The sequence below is a fragment of the Tachypleus tridentatus genome, chromosome 13 (genome assembly GCF_004210375.1).
Source record: "Tachypleus tridentatus isolate NWPU-2018 chromosome 13, ASM421037v1, whole genome shotgun sequence".
Lineage (NCBI taxonomy): Eukaryota > Metazoa > Arthropoda > Merostomata > Xiphosura > Limulidae > Tachypleus > Tachypleus tridentatus.
The window spans coordinates 209,148,421-209,170,088 of record NC_134837.1 but is presented as its reverse complement, the minus strand read 5'-3'; the positions used below and the strand labels follow the sequence as shown (position 1 = coordinate 209,170,088).

Here is a 21,668-nt window from a genome sequence, read left to right as displayed (position 1 = left end):
TTAGCCTAGTAAGTCAATAAAGCTACAGCTGAGAAGACGTAAAATATTAACAAATTATTTTTAGTTTGTATTTACGGATGTATATACATACACTTAGTAATTATTTTACGAATATATTTATACCTCGTAATTATTTTACAAATATATCTATACTTAGTAATTATTTTGTGTGTATTTTTCTTATAGCAAAGCCACATCGGGCTATCTGCGGAGCCCACCGAGGGAATAGACCCGCTGATTTTAGCGTTGTAAATCCGTAGACTAACCGCTGTACTAGCGGTAAGCTAGTAATTATTTTATGAATATATTTATACCTAGTAATAATTTTACGAAAATATTTACACCTAAAAATTATTTTACGAATATATTTATACCCAGTAATTATTTCACCATTTCATAGACTACATTATTTTATTCTCACTCTGTCATCCTACGTGAATATATATATTATTACCGATTTCTCTTTTTATTTATGTCCTTTTATGGTGACCTGAGAATATATACGCTAAAGTGATTTAATATTTTACATAAAAAACTCAGTCGTAAACTTTAAGAATTCATAAAAAATTGCATAAATATTTTTTCTGTACTTTACTGTTAGAGCCCTCATCCATTCGTCTAGACGAAAATCTTATACTTCGACGGTAGTTTATGTTAGAAAATAAGTAATTTGTGTGTAATTACGACGTAAAGTACATTTTTTATGTTTTCAAAAATATAAGTGTTAATGACAAAATGACAGAGTCACTTGAGTAAAATATCTCTTTATTTGATGATACGTCATGACACGCGGTTCCTGTTGGATAAGCGATAAGTTTATGAAATTACATGGTAAAATCCTGGGTTAAATACCCTATGGTGGACACAGCAGATGGCCCAGATACGGCTTTGTTCTCAAACAAACAATACCTCTTAATTTTTAATATTATATACTCCATATTGTAACGAAGTAGACCAACAGAAGTAGTTTTATCTCTTAAAGACATCAATATTTGGATACCATGATTTGTTTACAAAACACAGCCACATTTCAAAACACAATGATTCATTCACACCACACATCCATAGATGAAGTGTGGTTTTCTCAACATCTTCTGAAAACTTTAGTGAACGAAAAGTAAGTATGTGTTTTTTTTAAAAGAAATATCTAGAATGTTTCTCGTACCATAAATGATGTCATAATTTACTCATGGTTAATTATAACATATTGTATTGATTATCAAAACTTTGGTTAACGGTTCACATCAACTTTTTTTTATGTATTACACCCATGGTTACTAATACTAGGAGTCACTCACATCACGTAACTTTATAAACTTTTTTCTTCATTTCTGAAAAAAAATTTGAAAAAAATAAAAGTATTTGTAGTTGGAAATTTATTTATTTTTTAATATTTCTCGTGTGAACATTTATGAGAAGTAAACTCTGCATAAATAAATAGTTCATACAGGGTTTTAATTTTCACAAGGACAATATTTATTTCTGCACGTGTTTTTTGAATTTCCTTACACAGGCGCTGAGGAGTTTCAGTATTTCTTATGATGATTTGGTTGTTTGCTTTTGAATTTCGCGCAAAGCTACGTGAAGATTATCTGCGTTAATCATCCCTAATTTAGCAGTGTAATATTAGAGGGAAGGCAGCTAGTCATCACCACCCACCGTCAACTCTTGGGATACTCTTTTACCAATGGATGGTGAGTTTGACCGTCACTATAAAACGCTCCCACGGGTGAGAGGGCAAGCATGTTTGATGTGACGGGGACTCGAACCCGCGACCCTCGGATTACGACTCGAGTGCCTTAACCACCTGGCCATGCTGGGCCGGCCTCTTGGCAGGAAAATACCACTTTGAGAGCTATTCGGTAAATATTAAATTATTATAAAGGCCCTGACATGGCCTGATGGCTAGAGTGATCGACTCGCAATATTCGAATCGTGAGGTTGTAATCATGTTTCCGAACATGATCGCCTTTTCATATGTGGGGCGTCTAATGTAATGGTCAATCCAATTATCTACTGATAAAAAGTAGCCCAAGTAGGGACAGCTAGCTCAAATAGCCTTCGAGTAACTTCTTTGAACGTTTGAGAAGGTCTGGAGATAAACTGTCCAATTTCGGTATTTTACTGGTTAAAAAATAAAAAGTTATTCTTTACAAATCCACTGTTTGATCCTTTTTGTTTATTATTTTTATCAGTTTAATTTATTGAAACCTTTGAAACAAAAGGAAATACAAAGGTTTTTATACAAAAATAAAAACAGTTGAAATTTAAACATTAATATATGAATTACAAAATAAGATAAGCCCTTCACTATGTATCTCAGAACGGTTGGTATGGGTATTAACACTTTTACTAATAAAACAGAGAACAACGTTTCTATCTTCTTAGGTCATCTTTAGGTTAACAAAAAAGTTTACAACTGACTATTGCTGGGCTTATGTCTCAGGGACGAGAGTTATAAACGGATACGGGATTGTAGGGGCGTTGCAGTTAGATGTCAGGTTATTAATTAGTTTAGATACAGGTGTTCCTTTATATTGGTTTTAGTTGTCGTATAAATATGGCTTCTTTGATTTTGCGTTGGCTTATATTTGTTTCCTTACTTAATATCTGGGTGTTTATTTAATTTGCAGTATTCAAAAACATGTGAAGATGTTTTTTTGTATTTTTGGAATCTAGTTCCCGTTTCTCTGCTTGTTTCTCCAATACAGAAGTCGTGGCAGTTACCACATTATATTTTATAAATTATGTTGGTGTTGTGTTTGTCAGTGTAGTTTTTACATAGTATGGACTTTAGTTTCGTACCTGATTTTTGAATAAATTTGGTGTTTGCTGGAATGTTGTGTTTTGTTATATGTTTTTCCAAATGTTGGTTAGTTTTTGCTGATGTCGGGAACATATGGTATTCAGCAGTGTAAGGTTTTGTAGTTTGTTGTATCTTTGGAATTATTATCGTTTGTTTGTTGTTGGTCTAGGTGTGCGCATATAATTTTTTCAACGGTTTTTAGAAGAAATTTATTGATGTTGATAAAGTGTTGTTACATTTTGTTGATTTCATAAGTTGTTTTGTGTCACTAACAACTCTCAGTTTTAACTCTTAGTTTTTATGATTGCAAAATTGGTGACTGTTACAATTAGTAAAACTAAGTTTGTTTGTTTGTTTTGGAATTTCGCACAAAGCTACTCGAGGGCTATCTGTGCTAGCCGTCCCTAATTTAGCAGTGTAAGACTAGAGGGAAGGCAGCTAGTCATCACCACCCACCGCCAACTCTTGGGCTACTCTTTTACCAACGAATAGTGGGATTGACCGTCACATTATACACCCCACGGCTGGGAGGGCGAGCATGTTTAGCGCGACGGGGGCGCGAACCCGCGACCCTCGGATTACGAGTCGCACGCCTTACGCGCTAGAGTAAAACTAAGTATGAAACTGAACGAATACATAAAACGTAACTTTGTGATCGACAATAACAAAGAAATTGAAATTATTAGATGAAAGGAATTATTTTTATTTGTTTTAAAAAATAAGCTTCATGCAATTTGGTTAACTATATCTATTGTAAGGAAGAAAATTGGTGACAAACCTCTTGTCTGGAAAGGATTAAACTTCTACAGACCAGAATAACAACCTAAAAGTATTGCAACTAAACAATTACTTCCTCCATTTTAACAGTAAATAATTAGTATTGCTTTCCTGGTTTTCAGTTTCCCCTTTGAATCCCTATCAAACAATGCAGCATCTACTAGCCATACAACAAGTTTATACTCACTATGTGCAATAGTAGGTATGAAATATTCTACTTTATTAACTTGACTGCCTCCTTCCGACCAGTATCTGTACTAATACAATTACAGTTTATACACCCTGAGCCTACCAGCAAGGCTGTAAAACCTATATTTTGAAAAAGGTCCTATTTGTTTATTTCAATTACCTCAAAAACCCATGTTTTTAACTGAGCAATAAGCCCGAAATTTGGTTTTAGTGTTAATAGTTCTAATAATAGATAATTTTTTTTATAATAATCAATAGTGTACAACACTATCATAAGTGTTGATATGCAAGTAATTCCAAGTTCTCGAAAAAAAGACTTTACAAGTGTCATTATTTGAGGTTATGGGTTCTCCTACTAGAATTTCTAGGAGTATAAAAATATCATCTGCTTCAGTTTGTCGTATGTTGCTATATGCTTACCTCTTGCACGTGACCTTCTTCGAAGTCTGGTGAAAGTTCTTCAATCCAAAGAACCACACATTTCTCTGTGTTAATTAAAGTGAATTTACATTTTTCAATATTTTTGATACATTACCAGCCTTTCAAGAAGCGTAAATCTGTTTTACAGAAGTATTGTACTCGAATATTAAATCAAGTTTTGAGCAACACACTTCTTTTAAAACTTTAAACTTGCAGTAGGAAAGTGGTTAATGCGTCCTTTCTGAATATTGGCTTTGGCGTTTACAGTGTGAACTAGCCCTAGACCCCAGCCAGGAATTTGTGTGTCAGATGGAACTGTACACTCTACCATAATGAGTATGTTTGTAACCAATAAAATCCTCAGTGTCCAGCCCCAACCTGCCAATGATAACAGCACGTAGATGAACTTTCAAGAATGATCTGGTATGAGGCTGTGAATTGGCTAACTTTTCCATGTTTTGATTTGTAACCTTTTTAAAACTGTTTTCTTTTACTCGTCCATTGAAAGGTTTTTGATAGTTACAGGATTCTCCCTGTTTACATATCTGTAAGTTTTAAAGATTGTTCTTCATAAGTAAAAATCTGTTAATTATTGGATTGCCTTCATTTACATACAGGTCATTGTTATTATTAATATCTGTAAATGCTACATATTATTGGTCATTAGTGGGATATTTTTGTAAACATGTAAACCACTGGATACTATCATTGGCCAGTATTGGAACATGTAATATATCTGTAAATGTTTCAAGCATTTTATTAACCAATTCTATAAGAAAGTCTTTGACTTTTCTTCTTATCTTTCCAGTCAGACTAACATTGTTTGAATAATTCAAATTGTTATCCATAGTATTTTGTCATTATGTAAATGAATCTGTACACTTCTGTTTCTAACATAGTTACAGTTTCCACATTCAAGTATTATTGTTTTTTTTTGTTCCTTTTAAAGTACTGTTAATATTACACATACTATTTGATACACTAGGTAGTAACGACTGTGCCATTCTTTTTTCCAGGAGTTTATCTGCAAAAAGTAGCATCTCTTAATTGTTAAAAATACAAATCTTGAAAACTTTTTAACAAAAGTTAATGTTCATAGTTGTTTGTTCTTCCTTTGCTTCAATCATCTAGGTTTGTAGAGAGCTTACATATTTTCAAAACTTAACCCAAATTTAATGTACTTTAAGGCAGTAATAACACACATTGTACAAATAGCTGTGCTAATCTATCTACCTAGAAGTAACGCATGGGTAACTAAGTTTTAACAAGGCTCTAGGTCTATGAATTAGGCATTTGTATACAACTAAAATCCATGAAACAAGTCCTTGTAGTTATATTTGTAGGAAGTCCTTATGTTGAATATACTTATTTCATAATATAGTCATTCTTATTTAAACATCATATGATATTTTTATTATTAGTTATTAAAACCAATAACCCTTTCTTTGTGAGGCTCATGCACTTATTTGTGTACAACAAAAACTGATATTGATAACATGATTGACTGTTAGTAGCTCTCATAGAGGATTCTCTAATAGAAGAATACAGATCCCAGATCATGAAAATTATTAAAGTAATGGAAATTATCCAATGGAAGAGCAGCAACACAACCTTTCCTCTTTACCACATGAACAAAACAGCCTTCAAAATGAGGCAGTTAACCTGATGACCTATCACTTGTATATCTAACAAGCACAATACACTAAATAAGCAATAAACTTTCAGAAGATTATTTATCCATTATATGGCCTTATGAGACCACAGAGTGATTCTTGTTATATCAACTTCAAAATTAGTGGCTTACACTTTAACACTTTTATAATAAATATAATTGAATATGTTTTCTAATGCCTCAAGTAGTTTGATAACAACAATGTATGGCTCAATCCTTAACTCTTTTAACACATTCCTGTTGAAAACTTGAATCCATCTTTGTGTGGGAGAGGGAGTATATGTTAATATATAGAGAATATAAAACTATTTTTTGTATGTTAATGCAAAATGAATACAGGATTTCCCAAACCATTTCCACTTGGTGAAGTTTATTTAATGTTGTGATATTATGCAAATTCACCATAAATGTAGAATTCTTTGAAAGTTTAAACAAACATAACTTTGTCTTATAATTGTTTACAGTAGTGTTTAATGTTCTTTAGCTGAATATATTTTTCTGGTATTAGTGCTGATGAGGTCCAACACATGGATGACTTATTGAATGCTGACAATGGCCAGGAGTCAACAGCTGTTTCTCAGCTAGCTGATGGAACTTTACCTCCACTTATCTTTTCTTACCTCCAGTACCTGAACAGCTTTTGTCCTGTCGATGTTAATGAGACTTCATTTGTTTAGTGCAAGGTTTGCTTCTTGGATGAAAAATCTTTATCACTTAGCCCGAGTATGTCAACTTTACAGTTATAACAGCATATTGCAAGTTACATGCACAGCCCATTAAATCATTTTTTTTTCACAATTAACTTTAATATGTTGACTATGACTGCTCTAAATATTAGAAGTTGACTGTATCCTGTATCCTATACAAATTGGCAGTAACTACGTTTTAAAATGCTGTTCATGGCTTGAAATTGGTCCAGTGTTCATGTAGTTGGTCAGTATTGATTCATGCATTTTAAAGGAAATCCTCCAACAGCATTAGTTTTAATTTCTTCACTTAAAGAATGCACTTGTAAGTCAACATGTCTGTGAAAATTCCTCATAGTATTATTTATGTAGCTTATGGGAAAAGTCAGCTTTTATGGTCTGTAATCTGACTTTTAGAAACAAAGAACACACAAATATAATTGTGTTATGTTTTATAATAAGTATTATTATAATCTATAACATTATAATAATATGAATTTCAAAAATAACAACAACAATAGAATAACTGAAGATCTTAGCAAAACAGTTTAGTGAACTTGTTAAAATAACTCACACATATATTTGAAGCAAGAATTTCATGTCAAACCAGCAACATCTGCTTTTCCTTAACATTATAATCTTAAATTTCTTCAATTACCAGAATAATTGGTGGTCATTTTAATTTTCAGTCCTAGTTTTGCATTATGTTGTTATTTCATTATAACTGTGATGCTGGAACTTGAAAATAAGCCCCACATTTCTGTGTTTATCTTTTTCATTTAAATGTACAAATTTCATTCTGAAATACATTCAGATATTTGTTTATCAAATGCAATTTTAAATTTTTTTCTTTCTTTCTTTCTTTCTGGTAACTGGTTTAAATTAAAAAATTCTTATAGTTACGTTTTTCTACTGGAAATATCCATGTTGAATATATAAACAAAAAAATGAATGAAAAACTTGTAATAATCGTGTTTGTTTAGCATTGCTAGTGACAGAAAGGGAGATATTCATCCAGGTGATAAAACACATCATTGCTAGTAACAGAAAGGGAGATATTCATCCAGGCGATAAAACACATCATTGTGACAGAAAGGGAGATATTCATCCAGGCGATAAAACACATCATTGCTAGTGACAGAAAGGGAGATATTCATCCAGGCGATAAAACACATCATTGCTAGTGACAGAAAGGAGATATTCATCCAGGCGATAAAACACATCATTGCTAGTGACAGAAAGGGAGATATTCATCCAGGCGATAAAACACATCATTGCTAGTGACAGAAAGGGAGATATTCATCCAGGCGATAAAACACATCATTGCTAGTGACAGAAAGGGAGATATTCATCCAGGCGATAAAACACATCATTGCTAGTGACAGAAAGGGAGATATTCATCCGGGTGATAAAACACATCATTGCTTGTGACAGAAAGGGAGATATTCATCCAGGTGATAAAACACATCATTGCTTGTGACAGAAAGGGAGATATTTATCCAGGTGATAAAACACATCATTGCTAGTGACAGAAAGGGAGATATTCATCCAGGTGATAAAACACATCATTGCTAGTGAAATAAAGGGAGATATTCATCCAGGTGATAAAACACATCATTGCTAGTGACAGAAAGGGAGATATTCATCCAGGTGATAAAACACATCATTGCTATTGTCAGAAAGGGAGATATTCATCCAGGTGATAAAACACATCATTGCTAGTGACAGAAAGGGAGATATTCATCCAGGTGATAAAACACATCATTGCTTGTGACAGAAAGGGAGATATTCATCCAGGTGATAAAACACATCATTGCTATTGACAGAAAGGGAGATATTCATCCAGGTGATAAAACACATCATTGTTAGTGACAGAAAGGGAGATATTCATCCAGGTGATAAAGCACATGAATTTCAATAAAAGTTTAAGGCATTTTAACTTGTTTTTTTGTCAGGCTCAAAAATGAATGAGGGAAAATTCAAATTGTAATGCCATTGAACATGTTTCATACTTTTACCTGCAGATGCACAACAAAATTAATTCAGTTAATACTCAGTTTAAACATGTGGACAAGATACATGTGACAGTAGGTGGTGCTAACTTTTCTACTCTCCTTCCCTCTGGTTAGTCCCATATTAGGGATGGCTTTCAAGGTCTCTAACATGGCTCTTTAGCCTATAATTAAGAAGATAAATCTGCAGCTGTATTGGGGTTGTGTTGATTTTATACAGACTTGCTAGCTCGTGACATTTTGAAACAGTTTGTGTGACATGATATGCATGTATGGCTGTGTCATTTTTCTGTTACATGTCCAATCAATCATTTTTTCAGAAAACTATTCACAAATAAGTGTAGTTATTTTGAGTTATGAGTTTTGAGTCAAATTTTAAAGAAATCGCCATCTTGAGTTAACTCATTTAAATCCTTTATGGTATTAAAACAAACACTTTTAAATGCAAATGTTTTTTTAAATTATGCTCAAAACTATTTTCTAATACAAAAATTTATACTGATATCTGCAAAAATAGGATCAGTTAAAAATTAAATTTTTCTCTTGGTCCTAATTTCCTTTCTCTCCAAGTTAAAAGATAAACGTTTTTTTATAAAACAAATAAGTATCTAAGAGATAATTAATGAAAGTAGCCTTTTACCTTTAGACCTGGGTGATATACACATATACATTTTTACATGTATTTATATTTTTACAAGGTCACAAACATCTAGTGGGAAAAAAATAAAATAAAAATGAATTGAATTTTCACAAAAACTTGTAGCTTAGTTTTAACTTTAAATGCATATATGTCTAGGCACTAATAATCACAGACTGTTTAGTTATACATAAACATGCTTGACAATATAACTTCCATCTCCACTTAATTTAACAACACTTAAAACTATACATTGGTTTATCTGTTCCTTAATGTTACTAATCAGTTAGTGATTAATATACATTATAAACTGATCTGATGTAAAGGGAACTAGAGTAAACAATAGGTTTAGTTTCAACAGTTTTCTATACTGAATACTTTACAAAAGTGTTCACAGACTATAAAAACACCAGTTTATTATCTACACTTATGTCTGTATCATTATATCAAATTATTTCAAAGTGTACGTAAAAAACGTTATATATCACAATAAATATGTTTGAAATTCTTCACATAAATTGAAGTTAACTTTGATTTTAACTAGGTTAATTCTTGGAGTAATAAAACCAGTCAACCTGAAGATGTTAATGAAATCAAAAATGTCTAACTAACCAAGACTAACTATATTACTTCACTTTGAGAAGAGAAATCAGTTTTGGTCAGAAAGTCTTCACTTGGATGTGTACAAACATTTAAAACTTGACAAGTGTCATTGGAAGGCACATGTTCAAATGTTTTTTTACTTTCTTTTAATGGTTCATCTAAACTTCTTTCCTGAGAGACAACAGGAAACATTTCACATTTGCTAGCCTCGCATCTTCTAGAGAATGTTTCAACCTTATCTCCTTCTGGCAAAATATGCGGATTTTCAATACCTCCTAGTGGTGATAACCTCTCTTCTGGCTCGGTACATCCATCACCACCATATCTTTCAGGAATATCTTCAAAAGGTGGAGACTTAGAAACAGCCCGAGGACAAAGAGGACTCTCAAAAAATGGCTCTCTTGTATCCAGATAGTTTGAGGATCTTAAAAAAATTACTACTAGTAATTTCAACACTCAAAACAATTGATAACTAAACTTTAACTCCACATTTTTTAAAACTTTTGTCCATATCCCCCCCAAAGAGAAAGAAACTAACATCAATATCTATAAATACAAAACTCACACACACACACACACACACACCAACATATGAAATCAGAAATAAAAACCAATAAACTCATTACTTTAGTCACTGGTTAACCCTAACTGAAGAAAAAACATTAAAAGAAAGAACAAAAATCAGAATATATATAAAAACATGTTTTTCTTTTTTGACACAGTGTGGTATATGTTAACATACTACATATATTTCTACCTTGTTTTTAAAGATATTATTATTACAAATTTCAGTTATTTTCATACATATTTGGATTTTCACATGATGCATAGCCAAGAAAGTTAAAGTCCATTTCATTCAAACTGTCTTTGTCCCTTTTATCAAGTAGACCCATCCCATTGCTTCAAGGTTTAATTCAGTTCAACCTTATGACACTAAAACAGTATGTAGAATGTTTCACAATATATTAATTTTACAATTAGAAAGGTGGAATGTTAGTATCATGACAAACTGATGATACAATAAAACAAAAAAATGAAATAATATCCTTTTACAAGAAAATTACACATTCACACTACATACATGTAAGTACCCATTCTGTGTGTTTAAAACGTTTTATATCTCAGCCTTATTTGCTCTTTTTTTTTTTTTTTGTTTTCTTAAAGTATGTTAAACAGGGTTTGTGAAGTCACATTTGACAGACTTTTCCTGTCCAGTTATATAACGTCCATTCGCTTTTTTTAAATATTATGTTCTTTTCTACAATACTTAAACACTGAAGTATTTACATTGTACCTAATCAGTGTAATCTCTGTCTAATTTTACTTAATAGATTAGTTCATACAAATAACCTGAGAACAAAAATATTTAGATTTTTCTCCAGCTGCAAAAACAAACGTAACAGAAAATTCATGCTTAGAATTACTAGTAAAACTGATTTTACCTTTCTGATAATCTTGCAGCTATTTCTATTAATGTGTCATTTTGGTTTATTGTTTGCAAACTTTCTTGAAACCAGTATTTTTTAGACTTTTCAAGCCTGAAAAAGAAATTCATTATTATCACCTTGTGTTATGGTTGCATTTGCTCTGACTAAATGGTTAACACTATATGGCAGCATAAAAAATTACACAAGTAAAGATAAACTACATATTAGAAGTTATACTTTGTCATTCTTTTATATTCTGGGGGCATTGTTTCAGTTGAAGAAAAATGCCACCAAATAGCAGATACAATATTCTGAAGGATCAAACAGTAATGAATCAGTTTGTACATAAAACCTTAGCAATGATTCAGTTTTATCTGTTATTATAATTACTTATTGAGCTGCATTAACTTCTTAGTACCGTAGTAAACAAGTCTATATATTACCCCATCTAGAACACTGATGTTAGACTAATATTTTATCGTAATACAAAATGTTTAACCTTTCCCCTAATCTATGAAGTTTCAACTTAGATCATTTCAAACTGTCTTGTACTCAAAGACTGAAAAAAACACAATCAAAATTTAATAGTTTTATAATTTCAAAGACTTGCTATCTTCATACTCGTAGAAACATAACTACCCTTTCTACAACATTTTCCATAATTATGGGAAATGGAACTGACACATTGTATCATTTCTTCAATTACTCTAATTTTAATTAAGTCATTGAACAAAAGTATATAAAAAAATAAACCAGCAGCAGCCAATTTATACAAATGAATAAATCCTAATACCAATTAATCAGTTAATTAAGGTTTGATATATCAATTGTAAAAAGTTAGCTAGCATTAACATGAAGTTTAGCAGTTTCATTTTCAAACCTAATTTGGTAAAATTAAATTTTCAATTTTTTTTTTTTACTCAAAAATATACAGGGTGTTCAGAAAGTCACTGTGCACTTATATATTCAGACATGTTTCAATATAGAATACAGGAGGTAAATATGAATGACAATTATAAACAATGTTGCAAGTGACCCCCGTTGGCATCAATACAGTCTTGGATCGTTCTTATTTTGTTTCTAAACACTGCTATCAGTTGCTGGCTTGAAATAAACTGAATGAATGCTGTTATCGCTGCTTTCAAAACTGCACAGTGACTTTCCAAACACCCTGTATTTTCAGTTTTACTTTATTTTTCATGTTAATACTCTAATCATTACACCACTTACTTCAATCCAAACTAGCTTTAGAATACTTTACAAAAATATTTCTGCCATTAACCATGATTGGATTTCCTCAGTAGCTCCAATCAGAATATTTGATTTTACAGATTGTTTTTATTACAATCAGGAAGCGTTTATTTTCTCTAACAGCCTCAATCATAATTACACAAGTGTTAAAGGTCACTATATAAAGAATTTACACGAGTTTACTACTCAGTCAGCTGATATTTAAACTTATGAAAAAAGTGTGGTAGTTTGAGTTCTGAAAAATCTTCTTACTAGTGAAAGTTAGCAATAATAAACCTTTAGTGCAGTTAGTAAGGTCACTTCTGAGTTGCCAGTTTCAATTCCACCAAAACACAAGTTTGGAAAATTAAAATGTCTGCTTACTTAAACACTCCAATGAAAATCAAACATGAGCTGATATTGTTTTTATTATGTATTATTAGACATGCTACAATTTTTTTTTTTGCACAGCCTTACATCTATGTGAAATGTGGGTCTTTAAAGCACAGCTAACAAGGAAAGAATCTGAATGGGTCACTAAAAGCTTAAGCTATGCTTTGTTACATAAATAAAAACATATCTGCCATAACACACAGAAAAAAATTAAAATAATGTATGAAACCAAAATTAAAAGCTACCTTCAAGTTAAAACAAACAAACAAAAAAATACACACATGAAAATAGACGTCTGTGATAGTAAAGGGTTAATTTACATCTAATGCCATATTTAAATAAATAATATTTCTCTTAACAGCAAGTACTCACATATTGACCAAAGTCATGTTGAGACGATGCAGACGAAGAAGATGAGCAGACACAAGATGAAAACTCGAAGGATTTTCAGGAGTGTAGTTACGAGTTTTGGGGCTAGAGGTCAGTGGACCCAACATCTGTGGACATAATCCTAAGCTCTGCATTGTTAGTGAACATTCTAACCTGTTATACAAAAAAGATGTTATAAAGCACTGATGTATCTTTAAAAATTCAGTTAAAACCATGCCTTTAACTGACAGTTTTTATTCGCTCTAAATCTCAGTTGTTTTTTTAAATAACATCATTGAAGCTTGCTCACATAAATTAATTTTCAACTTATTTTTCAGTTTGATAAAGAAAACAGAGCATTTTTTAATTTTAATATTTAGGAAGTATCTTGAAATATAAAAACTGATCATGTGGTTACCATGCAAGTGACAAACAGCTTCTCGACAGAAGTCTGGTTTCTTGCTGCTACAGAACCTACAGATTCTTTAACCATAAATGTATAGACATGCCAATACCTTTTCCAGAGTGCCATTCGACATATTATGTATTTGATGGGAGAGTTACAGAATATTTGCTTTCATCCAACATTGTTAATATAGCTACAGTTTATAGTAGAGGAGATTAAATACAGTATATAAACATACTGAAAAACTGTAGATAAACGTTTTGAGTATTCTAAACGTTATGCAAACTGTATAAATGACAAAAGAAATTTGATTCTTTGCACGAACATCACCTTGCAACTTGACCAGTTCAGACTGATCTGAATTCTCAGATATGTCCTAACAAATCTGATTTTTTGTGTGTGTTCTGCAAACTTATATGCTTTACTACTAATAATAATATCACAGTCAGTTTTCCAATGTGGGGTGAGCCATTGAACTGCAAAGTTAAACAAGTATAGTCAGTTACTGCTATAATATTGACACAGTTCCTTTACTCAATACATATCATTAATACAGCAATGAGTGACCAACTTTCTTTACTTGTTTAATTACTACAATAGGTTCCTTACATACCAATACCTAGTATTGTTCCAAGCCATGACTGCACCCTACCACTGTTAAAAAAATGTTTTATAATATTTATAAACGACTTACTCTCTCCAAATGTTCAATAGGTAATAAAAGTAATTTATAATATGCTAAATCTAATCAACCAACACTTCCAACACAATTTCAATAAATTATGTATTTAAAGCCACATATACATGGCTGAGGAAGATACTGTTCATTGGAAGCATTATGGGATATATTTTGAAATGATTCCTTGCAGTGATAAGCAGTGTTTAGAGTGACTAGTGTCTGTTACATAAGCAAACCTCAAGTATTGCAGAAAGGGGGTCACATAAAATGTTATTAATTCTTTAATGAGTGCAGTAGTATCACAACCGTAACTTTAAAGATGGTTCTGTTTAATTCACTCGGCTGTTCTGAGCTTTTCTTGGAAATTAAACAAATATATAACTATTTTGAATTTCCAATTAGTTTGTTTTTTTAATATATATTAAATCTATTGAGAAAAGATAGAAGTTATATTTTCTTCAATATAATTGGTAATTAAATTTATCAAAATATATGGTCTAAAGATTCATTAGTCACAATAAAATAAGTTTTAAGTTAATTATTTTGCTACACAATTCTTCACTCCTGAACAAACTGCAAATGATTAGATGGTTCTCTATGGTAGTGCTTTGTTTGCAAATACACATAATGTAGCCACTTCAAACTTACTTGAGGGATTTGAGCAGCATTTCTTGTTGAGATTGCAGCACTCTAACTTCTTCCTCTAGAAGTTTAATTTCAGATTCTCTGTCCTTCAACTTCTGTGTCAGCAGGTATACACTTTCCTCCAAACTTTCACATACTGCCTACAATTTAAAATGACCACATCATAAATTGAGAAGTCAGCTACTATAAAACTGAAGATTTCAAAACAAACACTGTGTTGCTCAGAGTTTTCAGCTAATACAGAACATTGTTTAAGTTTATGTAACTGTTCAGAGGGACAACCAAAAAAGTACATTTTCTACAATTGTTGTTGAGTATTACCAAACTGATCAAGAAGATATATGCAACCATTGATTATCCAACTAACCCTCTGTTTTACACTCATCTAACTAATATGTTAACAAGTCTATGAGCAGCTTGGTTATCAACTTCAAAAACAAATTGTATTTAAGAAACATTATGAACTCTCGTAGAAATTCTCATGACATTAAACTGTGTCAAAGTTGAAACAATTGTTAATTTCATCCTTTTGTACCCAACAGGACTAACTTGTTTGTTGAACTTCACACAAATTTACAGGAGATCAATCTGAACTGTCCATCCCTAGTTTTGAAGTGACAGACAAAAGAGCTGGACAACACCACCCACTGACAACTCTGACCATTTGTTGCCAACAAATGGTGGGATTCACTATTACAAAACATCCCCATCTCTGAAATGAAAAACATTCTCTGAACGAGTTCTATCCCATGATTCACAGATTGTGAACTGAGTGCTCTAATCATCTGGCTACACCAGGGCCTTGATAAGTTTAGAACATATTCTCACAAAGCCAGTTCGCTTTTCTTGATACCCTTGTATAAATGACATAGAATAGTCATTGACATAGATAATTGAGAATTGTGGGATACTACACCAGTAACCCTTACACTGACTTAAAAGTACAGTATTACATTATTCTTATCTCCAGCCTTTCCTGTGCAAATATATTTGGAAAGCCCTTCTTGTCTAAGCAACCAATAAGAAAATAAATAAGAAACCAATCAACATGATGTCAGACAAACATTCTTAACAATAAAAATTTCGTTCACCTGCTTTCCTTTCAGCATTCTGGTTGTTCTTTGTATAACATTTCCAGAATCTTTATTTCAAAAAATACATGAATGTATTTTTCACATATCAGTGTAAACAAATAACATAACTGGTTATATCAGTCAAGCTAAATGATCACACCTATTGACTACTTATAAACATAATTAAAAACACAAAATTAATATTTGTCAAATTAATTTGAAATGCTACTTCACACTACTTAGAAATATAGAGGTCTTAAGTAGAATAAAAAAAGATTCCATTTATACAAATAAATCCTAAATATGATTTTGTACAAATCTATATAGCAGAAACACAAACAGTTCACTACATACTGTGAACAGTTTATATATTTTTTTTAATTATTACTACTGAAAGATTAATGGTGAGAATCATGTTCAAACCTACAAATAGATTGAAGCAACAACCACTATACAAACCCATGATATTCATGTACTCTGACAGAAAATTAAAAAACATCCACAAAAAAACAACTCTTGTTTGTTTGTTTTGAATTTTGCACAAAGCTACTCGAGGGCTACTTGTGTTAGCTGTCCCTAATTTTGCAGTGTAAGACTAGAGGAAAGGCAGCTAGTCATCACCACCCAATGCCAACTCTTGGGATACTCTTTTACCAACGAATAATGGGATTGACCCTCATATTATAATGCCCCCACAGCTGAAAAGATAAGCATGTTTTGGTGTGACCGGGATTCGAACCCGTGACCCTCGGATTATGAGTTGAATGCCTTAACACTCTTGGCCATGCTGGGCCCAACAACAACTCTGGTTCAGGATTATTAAGGAAAAAACAAATTGAACACAGACAAAGAACAACAACAAATGATCACATTAACAAAACACACAAAATTATATTCACCAATATGGTATCAGAAATGTTACCAAAGTGCCACAAGCTTCTAATTTGCATAACTATTGTCAGAGAAAGAAGGAATTATAAAATAGGCAACTTATATACATACTCAGCCTAGAAGCCTCCATAAGGTATCACAAGTCCATGAATTACATACTTCAACCAATAGCTTACATACAATTCTAAGATATACCAAGCCAGTTACACTGGTTTCTATGTTAGCTGTTTGAATATGATACCTTTCTGAAAGTTTATACAGCTTTCTACCTTAAGACATAAGAAAAAAAGACTAATATATAACCTTTACCTGTATAAAAAAAGGTTAGCTTGTGTTTATGGACATAGAGTCAAAACAAATGTGATTAAATTTACACAGAACCTGCAAGGAATGTTTGGTAACATACTTCAATAAAGATACTGATTTCTGTAATTAGTTTAGGATGTAAATACTATGATAACTTCTATAAGTAAATAAATAAAAAAAAAGCTAAAAAAAAAATAAAACTGCAACAAGGCCTTTCTACTTGAAGTACAACTTATTTTCATTATAAAATAGCACCAGAGAAATTACATGTACACTTATAGTCATGTTTTATTGTTTTATCCCAAACAACTGTATAATCCATAAAGATAACCTACCCTGCTTTCTTCAAGAGTTTCATCTGGACCAGGAGGATCATCAAGGCAAAAGAAGTCTTGGACAGGTTTACTAGTTATGAAAACAAAAATTAATCTAAAAGGAATTCATTAAACAGATAAGTAATATATATTAAGAAACAAAAAAGTTCCTAAAAGAAGGTTTGTGTTAATAGTCTGAACTGTCCATGACAATGTGAAAAATAAAGGAAAAATAAAACAAACTACCAACATGAATAAGTTATTTCTAAACACTAGAAGTATAGAACCATGATTTGAAATTTCAGTTTATGTTTCTGGAAATTTTTTGTTTTGTTTTTAATCTCATATACCAGTTATTTTTATTACAAAAGTGTGTCATTATGAAAAACAAACAAATGTACTACATATTCTGTTATTAACAACCCCTTTTTTATTTAAAAACAAATTTACAGAGTATATAATGTTTTAAAATGCATTAAAAAAACATTTTCAACTTTCTTAAAATAAATATGCATAACTATCTGACTATGCATAGGTGAGTTTGTTAATTATGGAAGTGCTAAACTCAGGAGATAACAGAGTTATATTCTAAAGAACTCTCAAAGTGCAAAGTGAATAATCCTCTAATACTTCAGTAATTATTTATAGTTTTCATTACTATGTACTTTTTGAATGCTCCATAATTTCACTGTAGCAAGAAGTAACAATGGCAACTGAAAAATAATATTCACTGAAGTTTACCTTTTAGTAAGTTCTTGTTGCACAAGTATATTATTAATAAAGGTCTGTAACCCAATCAGTCTATTTTCCAAAAAACTTGTTTCAAAATTATCTCCAAACCACCTTTTAGGGGGCAGCTTTAACCTGAGATCAGGAAACAGTGTTCTCAGCTGTAAAATACAATAAAGCATAAGATATATCAATTACTCATAATACAATCCCTTATCCAGAGACAACACACTAGATTCAGAATAAATAGTTACTTTGTGTTGAGAAGTATTCCTAGGCAGAACCAAAAATGTAAAAATTAAAAACTAATAAATCCACGAACTAACATGAAAACTTAAAGAAATATGTTTTCAACTTAAAAATATAAGAAAGAACTGAGGCTTTGGAAACCTAAATACCATTCATTCTGAGACAGAATTACTTCTAACACATATACAAACTAACCAACTCACTGAAGGAGTGTTGCATACAGAAAAGAACAGAAAACATTTAGATTTTAAGACCAGTTCACTGGGCATCTTAAGTAACTGAAAGTTAAATTGTTGTCTTGGAGAGACAGCTTTATTGTGTCTAATTTTAAGTTGTAGGTTATAAAAACTGGGATACTTATCACAGAATTACTAATATAAAATGTGTTTTGTCAATTAGTAAAAAATCAGAGAAACAACTGCTTCTCAGCAGAATGATAACCAAAATAACTGAAACCAGAATTAGATAGGCACTCAATACTACCAGCCCAAGCTTCCCCTCAGAACAACTTCTGCAACTTTCAAACACAATATTTACACACAAACAGACTTGTGCATCTTTCATTTTCAACTAACCCCAGCAGATTACCTTGAACCTGACATTTTACATCAGTTCACATTCTAGATTACCTACACCCTCACACACACAGAGAATCACAAAGTCTCTCACATGAACATTGTACATTTTTCTAACTTCTGTTTCATATGTTCTTCCTCATTACCCTCCATACATATTTTCTGTAGTTTCCAGACATTGTTGCACATAATTTTTGTTACACTTATATTTCATACAATATGCATTAGCATGCCCATATGTTATATGTATAGATACACTTCCTTCTCAAAATCAATTTATTTGGAGTACATATGGTACTTTTAACATAATCTACACATAGTGGAGACCAGTGATACAATCTAAGGTTAAGAGGTACAGATAAAAGATTAAGTGATGTGTGAATGAAACAAAAATTAAAAATTGAAAACAACTGATCTAAGCTGTCACCCATTTTAGGTAAAGTAAATGCATATTTTAAAGCAACAATTCAGCCTCCTGTGTTCTATATAAAAACTATTTTTTTTCCAACAACAAAGGACAGTAAATCAAAAGTTATAAGATGACTGTATTATTTCCATATTTAAGCATATCCTTACTTACGTACCTACTTATGAAAAGACAATATGCACCTCCCATACTGCTTTATCAGGAAATCAATTCATCTATTCAAAGTATATTCACATATATGGGTTCATCCCATATCCCAACTATCCTTTCAAAAAGCCATCCTGAAATTCATACAGTTCTATCACATTTCTTTTGATCGACCCCCTCTACACTCCACGTTGGGAGATCTACATTTGCCGCACCATGACATAAACATAAGGTATGTAACATCTCTTATAACCTACCAACTATCTTAAGATCATGGGTTAACATCATGGTCAAACAAAAAACCACACTGCTGAACAATCATCACACAGTGAAAAAAAAGAACAAGAATTATTATAAATAACAAAGTACATTTCCATTATTAATTATTGTTATTAAAGTATTACATTAAAATATACTAATAAAACCTTACTTTTTTATTTAAACGGACAAAGTCAGTGTATCTTCTGAAAACAAACCAACTTGCTCCATTTATTTGATCTTCAACTTTTAGTTTGAACACCTTAGAAAGGAGATCAAAACACAAATTAAGTATCTGAACATTTTTCTTTTTTCCATCGTGTGTGCCAGTTTACTCACAATATACATTTTGACAAAAGCAACATTACGTTTGTTCCCGACAGCTTTCGAACATTTGTACAACTTCTAAACATCTATATACGTGTTACACATTTCCTTCTTGTCTCGATATTTACTGCAATAAACTTGATCTCAGTTAGATGAAATATTTTGAAGATAAACTCGCAGAATAAAGAAAGTACCTGATCTTCTTGAAAGAACCATTCACAGAATGGTATGTTCTTTAGTTAATGTTATTTAGGAAAAAAATCAACTTGAAAAGTTTCTAACAGAAATGCGACACAGAAACATAAGAGTGATCGAGATGATTTTTGTAACCCATTCACTAAATCCAAATAATTAAAACGGTCAACTAAATAGAGAAGCCAGAATGATTTAAATAATTTGTATAAAACACAATAAAAATGTGAAGATATTAATAATGTTTATATTTTAAACTATGATAAAAGACCCAATGGTTAGAAGACTAATAAACTGGTTGAGAAAAAATATTAATGTTGATTATGTAAGCCCTACTTTATTGTTGGTAAAGTTTGGGACAGTTTTCATAGATCCATCACAAAACAGTTTTATAAAGCAAGTTTTTAGGAAGAGATTAAGATATTTTTGTGTTATATTGAAGTAAAATTTAAACAGATACATTAAGAGATTTTTAGGTCAATTAGACATCAACAGGCTACCTAAAGTGAGATCAATATTAGTAAAGTGATGAATATTAGAAAATCCCAACTTATATTAAAGGTATTGTTACCTTTTATGTGTTTCACTCTTCTGAAGAACTGTTCCCACTTAAAAAGTGTAGAAACATAAAGAAATGTTAACATATGGTGGTGTCTAATAGCACATGTTCAGAAAATCTGATTTTTTGGCATTTGTTTGACAGATTTAACATCTGAAAAAATTTCTATTTACAGAAAGTATTTTTTTTTAATTCATGGAGTCAAGGTAAGCTTTAAGTGAGCTTAAGGATATGTTTTCACCATTTGGTATCCAAACCAGAGGCACAGACAGCACTGTAAAGTTAGACAATGGTCTTTTCTCAAACAAAGTGGACCTTTCCTTCTACACAAAATTAATGACTTAACTCAGCCTGAATGAAAGCATTCAAACCTTAAGAGGACAAAAACAAAGAGAAGCATAGTTTACATGATGGTAATAAACCACCAAGTTTTTAACACAGTTGATGTTTGAAAGTATTAGAGTGTTTATTTAACACACACACACCTCCTAGGTTGTGCTCATACCTAACAACTCTAGTAATGGTACTACATAATTTGAGTAAACTATAGCTTTTTGTTCTCTTTTTACTTCACTGTTACATCAGACATATCAGATATCAAAACTGTATGTGCAATTATAAATAAGGTTTAAACTGATTTATAATAGTATCTGAAAATTTTGTTACTATG

General features: G+C 31.5%; 1 protein-coding gene and 1 long non-coding RNA gene across 11 annotated transcripts in view; one reads left to right on the top strand and one right to left on the bottom strand.

Moving 5' to 3' along the window:
- Positions 1-3,766: 3,766 nt before the first annotated feature.
- Positions 3,767-7,885, top strand: LOC143239456 (uncharacterized). 5 transcript variants are annotated; one of them, XR_013021187.1, is made up of 4 exons: positions 3,817-4,615; positions 6,373-6,547; positions 7,534-7,568; positions 7,760-7,885. It is a non-coding gene; the product is annotated as an uncharacterized LOC143239456 (long non-coding RNA). The 5 variants fall into 5 exon arrangements; XR_013021186.1 differs by lacking the exons at positions 7,534-7,568; positions 7,760-7,885 and adding an exon at positions 3,767-3,785 and having other exon boundaries at positions 4,460-4,615; positions 6,373-7,519; XR_013021185.1 differs by lacking the exons at positions 7,534-7,568; positions 7,760-7,885 and having other exon boundaries at positions 3,796-3,908; positions 4,460-4,615; positions 6,373-7,519.
- LOC143239455 (uncharacterized) overlaps positions 6,372-21,668 on the bottom strand; it is a 38,031-nt gene continuing 22,734 nt past the window's right edge. For 5 of the 6 annotated variants that reach the window (XM_076480535.1, XM_076480537.1, XM_076480536.1 and 2 more), the window contains exons 3-9: positions 20,093-20,182; positions 18,277-18,425; positions 17,557-17,626; positions 14,955-15,091; positions 13,225-13,395; positions 11,245-11,340; positions 6,372-10,226 (exon numbers count right to left, since the gene is read on the bottom strand). In XM_076480535.1, coding sequence (XP_076336650.1) covers positions 9,821-10,226; positions 11,245-11,340; positions 13,225-13,395; positions 14,955-15,091; positions 17,557-17,626; positions 18,277-18,425; positions 20,093-20,182 — 1,119 coding nt within the window. In that variant the 3' untranslated portion in view covers positions 6,372-9,820. The remainder of the gene's footprint in view (positions 10,227-11,244; positions 11,341-13,224; positions 13,396-14,954; positions 15,092-17,556; positions 17,627-18,276; positions 18,426-20,092; positions 20,183-21,668) is intronic. The other variant, XM_076480539.1, reaches the window with a different exon arrangement.